This window comes from Pavona decussata, unplaced genomic scaffold, assembly GCF_977016875.1.
Source record: "Pavona decussata unplaced genomic scaffold, jaPavDecu1.1 SCAFFOLD_441, whole genome shotgun sequence".
In the NCBI taxonomy this organism is placed as follows: domain Eukaryota; kingdom Metazoa; phylum Cnidaria; class Anthozoa; order Scleractinia; family Agariciidae; genus Pavona; species Pavona decussata.
Window position 1 is genome coordinate 234,239 of NW_028145795.1, and position 8,262 is coordinate 242,500.

The following is an 8,262-nucleotide window of genomic DNA, read 5'->3' on the forward strand; positions in this document are numbered from 1 at the left end:
CGGTTTTCGTGACGCGACTTAATAGTCGTTTTGAGATAAGCCAAAAATCCAGTCTATATTTGATTTTCCCTGAGCTGTTTCTCCAGGTAAATCGTGTTTCATGTGGGTGTTATTTCCGCCAGGAATCGACTAGACCATAGTTGTTACAAAGCTCCTCGACAGATCTAATTACAGCTTTTTGGATTGAACGTCTTTGCCACCGAATTTATCTGACGCTGACAACGGGTACCGTGTAGCATGAAAATTTTGCGGGAGTTTTATTTTGCGGATTGGCGATATTTTGTAGTTTGCGGGAACAAATGTTTGCGGCTCGAGATGACTGAAATTTCTGATGGGAACTAATTTTTGCGATTCATTGTTCAAGAAGCAGAAAACTTCCGCAATCATTGAGAATGGATGTAAAAGATCTGGCATCGGAAACGCCCTAGCAAATGGTGTTCCTTCAGATGACTCCATTCGTGCCAATCTAATGTACTGAATTACTGTACACTTTACATTTTCTGTTCTTTACACATTGTTTTGTTTGCGAAACAGACTACCGTATGTGTCCAAGCTCTGGTTGCCTTTTACAATGGAAAGTCATGTCCGTGTTCTTGTTTGAGTCCAATTTAAACGCCCAGTGGCAAAAGTCTATTACAAGCAAAGTTTTCAATTTGACTGAAGGGAGTTCTTTTTTGCGGCGTTTTATTTTGCGGGCATTTTTTTCTGCGGGAACTAATTTTTGCGGATTGTGGTCAATCCGCAAAATCCGCAAAAATAAGAACCCGCAAAATTTTCATGCTACACGGTAGTTATCTCCACCAATTAAGATTTTGTCGGTTTGGCGGCAACGAATGGAATTGATCATCTTTTTATAGAAAGTAATTTGCTGGTTTTGGTCGTTTGGAGCGTAGATATTAACGAAGCAAAATTCTTCATCGTTAACGGAAATATTAGTTATAACCTTAGAGAGAATGAATACAAGCTCGCTGTTCCACAACCCCGCACTGAATTTTATAAAAGAAGTCTTTCGTATACCGGAAGTGTGTTATGGAACAGCTTGCCTCTGGAGGTGCGGCAACTGACATCCCCTAATGTATTAAAGTGCCCATATCGGAAAATTTTTTATCTTCTTATCTGAATCTAAACATCACCCTAAGAACTTCAGTGAAAAAATTTTTCGATTTGCATAAAACGCGAATTTTTTATGAATTTTATAAGACGTTCAAATTTGCCGCCATTTTGGCCCAGGATTCGCATTAGTCTCCTCTCGGTTTAGCAAGAGCTGTGACGTAGATTCAGGAACACGTGACTTCAGCCTTTCTCTGGATCTCACTGAAAACAAGTCGCGGTATTTCTGCACGTTTCTCGAAAATGCCGGAAAGATGTGTTGCAGCGAGATGTGGAAACATCAAAGACGAAGCAAATGGAATAAGCATGCACAGGATTCCTTTCTTTGGCACTACATTCCCGCAAAGACTGAGGAGGCGAAAGAAATGGATCGATTTTATGCTGGAGCGGAGGAAGATGTGGACGCGCGCCTGGAAAGACCTCGTCCTTGTGCTCGATGCACTTCAATGACGAAGATTTCACAAGGCTGATGAATTCAGGTTTAAACTTAAAACGTGAACTGAAGTAGGATGACATCGCGTTTGTGTTTATCCTTTAAAACAGCTAAGCGAAAGGAAGACGAAGACCGAGAGACACCTTCGAAGAGGAGCAGGGAAAAGCGAATGGTAATTAAGCTTTCGATGCTGAATATTCACACCCGCTTGTGACATTCTAAGCGTTGTAACCTTCTGAGGTTTATAGTTTGACCTCACTGTTAACTCAGTCGCAAGTTTTATAAAATATAGCGTAATTGTTTTGGTATATATTCTCATAGATCGTGAGATCCGCGAAGTTTCGTTGAGACCAAGCTCTCAAAAAATACTAGCACAAATGCTACCACTGATGTAAATAGATCGATGCGAGAACGGTCGCACTCGGCGGACACAGAAAACATTGTAAACCACGATGTAGATAAGGTAGATAAACTGCAGCAAGAATTCAACGAGCTCAAACAAATATTGTACACACATGTGTTGCAGAATTCTGCAAACAATAAAAATGTTGAAAAGTATAACAGCTTTATCTCTGAAAACCGAACCACCACAACGGGGGTTCAAAATAAAAAAGGGCACAAAACAAATAACAAGCGCAAAGAGCGCAGAAAAAAATTGGCAAAAAAATGGATTGAGATACAAAGAGAAAAACACGAGAAATTCATGAAGAATTTTTCAAACAAACAACTTAGCGACAGCCTGTTAGCGATATTTCTAAAGGGCTCAAATTTGTCCCGACACCGGTGACAGACACGAATTACATTAGACGCCAACTCTTGTTAGACTTCGAACATTTCGCAAGACGTATGCGTCTAAAAGATACAATGGATTTTGTAAACTGTGGGACAGTGACAAAAAGGAAATTAACCTGTTCATTGGACAAGCTAACAACTTCCATCCTACAATTAAATTTACGGCCGAAATTTCAGAGAACGAGACAAGCTATTATTATCACAGTTCAACACGTGTCCTTCCTGTAGTTACGCGAGAACAATGTCGCTAGTCAGCGCTTCCCAATTGCCTTCGAGTTCCTTGCAGCAGTAGCACTCGCTGATATTTGCTAGCAGATCACGGCTACAGTTACCACAAGTACATCTACATGGAAAATAATTCGTTCGAATGTTTGTGAGTACTTGGCCATAGTTTTGACAGATGATAATGAAGAGCGCGTATGCAAAATGCAAGGTGAGAACTTTACCATCCACTAACACGCACTCTATTCTCCAAGCGTTTCGTTAAATCTTCCTCGAGTCGTCGCTTCTCCTCTTGTTCCTTGCGATATCTTTTTAGCCATTCTTCGTCTGCTATCGGCTCGTCCGCGTACGGTTCGAGTGTATCATCATCTTCACACGTATTACTTGTCTCGTGGACGCCATCTATCGCCTCGACTTCGACGCTTTCAAATTCGTCCTAGCTGCTTTCTTCAGCGGTTTGCTCACTTTCCGTGTCAGATAAGTTTTCTGCCATGGAATATACTTATTTGGAGCTAAGTTTTTCCTTCCTACCGGTGAATCTGACGATTTTCTTTCTGCCGCGAATGTACTTTACTGAAGGTCAAGTGAGTGCATAGACTCGAGAGTTCCTGAATGTACGTCACAGACCATGTCACGTGGCCCTATTGTGAGCCTGTCGGCATTCTCATCAGCGGGGCGGGTGGACCGCAATAAAATAGGATTTTAAAGATTTGTAAAATTCATAAAAAATTCGCGTTTTATGCAAATCGAAAAATTTTTTCACTGAAGTTCTTAGGGTGATGTTTAGATTCAGATAAGAAAATAAAAAATTTTCCGATATGGGCACTTTAAAGGGAAAATTAAGGGACCTTAATTTCCATTGTGAACTGAATAATTTAAATAAGCTATATGTCATTTTTACACACGGCCTCCCTGAAAAGCAGGTGTTTTCTTTTCATCTTTATTATTTTAGTTCTTATCTTACACCAGCGACAAACTTGACGATTTTATACGCCGATCGCCGCGATCGGCGTATAAAATAGCCGATATCTGGCATGTCAGACATCGGCGATTAAATTCGCCAAGTGTGCCTGTTCTTGCGATTTTCTACGGTCATTGCTGCGAATCGCCAGAAAAGCCAACCCATCAGGTTGGACAATTATATCACATGAATTTTCAAAACTGCCACATCGCCGCGATCCACGAAAAAAATCGCCAAGTGTGTCCGTATCAATCGGTGGCGAAAATCGCTTCGCTGGCGATCAAATTCGCCGCGATCGGCGTATAAAATCACCAGGTGTGTCGCTGGCTTTAGATTCTAGTTTAGTTAGGTATTTAGTTTTCTATACTTGAATGTAAATGTACCTGAAGGAAATACCGTGTATAAATAAAGTTACCTTACCATACCATACCATAGCAGAACGTTATATCAGCATGCCTTGTCACAGCTGTGTGTTGGGTCAATTTTCAAGCTCGTTGGTACCCTGTCTTCTTTTCTTGGTAACTCCATAAAATGTGGATATTTTGAAGATATTACACTGTTCCAGTTGTTCGGAACAAGAACGTTGAAACCTTCAAATTGCATTTCTCGCAGAGGAAATATCCCCCAGGGAATTGTACTACTGACGAAAATGTCAAGCTGGAGTCCATCATGCCAACCACATGGCGCATCATAACATGAACAATAGCAACTAGATCGATCTCTGATCTTCGGGTGAAATGACCCAGGCCAATACCTACCCACTCTTCTGCTATACAAACCACCAGTGTATCGCCAGTTACTATTCTGAGGGTGATAATGAATGTCAGTAGCAGATGTTTGAAAGAACATGTCGTCGGGCAACTCTTTGGAATAGTTTTCAAAAAAATCAATGTAATACTTGAGCGGTATTTCTATGTCGATGTCATCATCCCATGGAATGAATCCCTGATGTCTTACAGCTCCTATCAGAGTACCCGATCTTATCCAATAAGGCATGTTGTATTTCCGTGCTATCAAGTCGAAGATTCTTAGCATGCGAGTGATCACCAGTTGAGCTTGGCGGAGTTTTGTCGTTCCATTGCGACGGATATCAGGACAATCAAAGCCATTATTCTCAGTAAGTTCACAAGAAGCCAGTTGGGTGTAAGGAGTGGGACACATTTCTCCATAAGACTGATGCTTTCCGCAAAATCTGTTCCTAGAGGAGTTTATATTCAGTGCGCGTTGGCCTTGGGGAATATCGTGCCCGACAAAATATCGATGAACAGTTTGTTTAACCACTGGATCAAGACGATCAAGTCGATCACGGCACAACCTGAGGCACAACCAACCAACAACGCATACAAATCCGAAAAAGACCGCGTACTTTAGTAGTCTCTGAAAATGTTTCATCGTGATAGCTTTGATCACTGAATGTAGAAATGTTCTAGTGGTAGCCAACAGTTCGGTGTATCCAATTGAAGTACCCTTAATGGCGCGGAATATTAATATTGTATGAATCTAGACATGACAACATGACAGTTGGGTTCAGGCGATTGAGCAACAAAGCAAGTAAGTCATAAGACTATTCACAACACTCTTAATCATATGTAAATTTGAAATATGCTCCAACAATGTAGCCTGCGAACGAAGACGCTTTTCCGGCTGTCGAGATCGGAGAGAATCTCGACAGCCGGAAATGCGTCTTCGTTCGCAGGCTACCAACAATGCGGCTAGTTAGGCCAAATGAAAATATCTTCGTGATGATTACGTAAGAGCAGTGTCATAAATAGCGAGCGGACTGTCAACTCCACTCACACTCAGTTTTTCCAGGAACGAGGGGAAGGAAACTTTGAGTTCGTTTTGGCGGTTCGACCCTCGCGATAGTTCAGAAAGATGGCAGACGCTGCAGATGCTGTTCAACACCCAAATCCTGAACCACCAGCGGCGCCGAATGCTGCACCCGGTGAACCTGTTGTAGACTGAACAGCCGCAGCTAGTCGGACACGTGGTAGCCAACAGTTCGGTGTATCCAATTGAAGTACCCTTAATGGCGCGGAATATTAATATTGTATGAATCTAGACATGACAACATGACAGTTGGGTTCAGGCGATTGAGCAACAAAGCATGTCAGTCATAAGACTATTCTTGGGTTTCACGTGACGTCACCAAATTCTAGGATTCAAAACCGGGAGGCCTTACAAAATTTTTACCTTCATTCAAGGAAAGATTACGTAAAAATATGTCTTTTCACAATTTCTTAGCTCGATGTCGTGCTTCCTTTTGAAAATAGAACAGTTTCAATTTCCGCGTTTTCATCGTGCGTGACATCATGAGGACGGCCGTGATATAGCTGTTCCGTATCTTAAAAATGCCTCTTCGGGTGATTTCCAGCATTCTAAACAATTTAAGTTTGAGGATAAATATTTATCTTAACATTCAAAAATTCACAAGGGAAAACAAACCTCTTTTCTAGCAAAAGTGAACTCCAGATGTGTTTTCCTATTTCCGGCCGCCTCAGAGACGCATCCTGACCCAGACAGACACATGATCACTTCTAACAAAGTCTCAATCAGGCAGAAAAGACGTAGACGAAAACGTAGAAAAACAAATAGGAAACTAGACACCACGACAGTCATAAACTTGTCAAGCGGGCAATTAACTCAAGACGAAGTCAATTTACTTTCTCGTGGCCTGAAATTTTGTCCAACCCCAACCCTTTATATCGACTGGCCTGAATTTAAAGCAGACATCTCTGATTTCATGAGGCGACTTCGACTGCACGAATATTTTCACGATGATAATAGTAACAACAAGATGCTTATACTGGCATTTACGCGAGATGCAATCGCAGCATTTATTCCAACTGTATGCTTCGCAGATTTATAAAACTATCCTTGCTAATGGAATAGTTTGAGTCACGACGATCGCGTTACGTTGTTTCCCTTGTGTTACTCAGGCTTTCACCGGAAATTTCGGAAATTCCATTACGATAACGTAAGCTTCTCAATGACCTCTTTCGTGGTATAAGACTGTCAAACAAAGCATGATTCCTTCGCCAGGAACTCTCCAATTTCCACCGTGGCTAGATTGCAGAATACCCGGCCCACCAAATATCTTACTTGAAAAGCTGCTCCCGCAGTCCGGGAGTCGTGTTCTTTAATGCTGCTCTGCAGTCCCGCAGTCGTCGCGCTAAACACGAATATACCTCGTTCTTTAATCCATGAACCGAAACTAGCACGCTGCACATGAATATAACTCGTTCTTTAATCCATGAACCGAAACAAGCAAATCCACGAGCCGAAACAAGCTTAGATTTAAGTACCCATCGACTCTGGGACTGCGGGACTGCGGGACTGCGGGAGCACTCGTTTCACTCACTTAAGCTTCATTTAATAAGGTGGGGCTCTACCTGAATTTGAGTGAAATTTGAAGAGGTTTTAAGAATGGATAGAAGAAAGAAAATGATTTTTGGAACACTCACAGACAGTCGATAACCACGCAAGAGCACCCCAGGTTGCTCCCGCAGTCCCGCAGTGGTCGCGCTAAACACGAATATACCTCGTTCTTTAATCTATGAACCGAAACAAAGGAATAGGTATTAAAAATTATTTTTGTAAAAAAATTATGGTTATCCCGATAAACAGTTGCATCCTAGCAACTGAACTTCTTTTTTAGTTACGGCTTACTTCCATGTTTACTTGGATCCAGGCCCCCAAGCACAATTTTGAAACGGACATAAGAAGCATTCCAAAGAGAGAAAACAGAGCAAAGGAAATTCTTACCTTCTGTAAGGAAATACTGTCTAGTAGTGTCTCCTAACCAGTGCTCATGAACAAATGGCATCATATTAGAAAACAACCACTACTAAGACAAAAATTCAAATATCCACCCTAACATCGTACAAAAGGAGACGTTCTCTAAAGAACACACTCTTCTATTACATGTTGCACAGCTCTAAAAGAAGCTTCAACGATAAAGTAAGAACCAAAAGACAAATAGCCGTGCCAAGAAACACATCTTGAAACAACAAATGGTCGAGCTTGGAATGACTTACTCATCTCATCGGCCTCGGTGCCAGTGAGGCATAAATGCCGCTATGACAAAAACTAAAGGATGAAGTTAAATTGCACGGCCAAGCAATGACTCCTAAATCACATTACATTGGCTGCCTGGCTCCGCTAGCCCCCATGGTTATTCCAGCCAACCAGTAATCTTACTTAAATTTAATTACTTTTTATAAATTACTTTAACCAACGCTTACTTACACTGGAGTTTTTGGTTCGTTTCAGTCACGTCATGTTAGTCAGTTTTGACTCTCTCGCTCGACAATGCAGGAAGGGCTTTCCGCATGTACACGAATGTTTCGTTTTATCAACAGAGTCGAGAGAGCAATTTGGCCACCGTAAAGAGATTCGAGTGCTGAAATTTCGAGCGTTAGCCCCGCTTTGCTCTGACGAAGGGCTAATAAACGCTCGAATCTCTGTAGTGTGGACAAATTACCTTATAAACTCTGTTGATACAACTAAACATTTGTCTCCACTCCCCACCGACCTAGCGCCACTGTTTTTTTAGGAGAGAGCGTTAAGAGTTTCGGTTTTGGCCATTTTTTAGGTCGGTATTTCGGTTAGGGTCTAGGGTCTGTTTTGCATCGCGGTTTGTCCTTTTATTAGCATTTGCTTTTCGGCCAAAATTCACGCGGATTTTTGGATTTGGTATCCGATGTGGTTTTCGATTTTTCCCAGGGCACACGTGACTGATTGC

The 8,262-nt window shown here is 41.7% G+C and overlaps 1 protein-coding gene across 2 annotated transcripts in view; it reads right to left on the minus strand.

Annotated features, from left to right (window-relative positions):
• Positions 1–3,466: 3,466 nt before the first annotated feature.
• The window catches only part of LOC146450560 (uncharacterized), a 10,876-nt gene continuing 6,080 nt past the window's right edge, over positions 3,467–8,262 (minus strand). Inside the window, exons 2-3 of one of the 2 annotated variants that reach the window (XM_085100277.1) lie at positions 5,964–6,324; positions 3,467–5,018 (exon numbers count right to left, since the gene is read on the minus strand). In XM_085100277.1, the coding sequence (XP_084956403.1) occupies positions 3,966–5,018; positions 5,964–6,137 (1,227 nt within the window). In that variant the 5' untranslated portion in view covers positions 6,138–6,324 and the 3' untranslated portion in view covers positions 3,467–3,965. Of the gene's footprint in view, positions 5,019–5,963; positions 6,859–8,262 lie in introns of those variants that run through there. The other variant, XM_085100278.1, reaches the window with a different exon arrangement.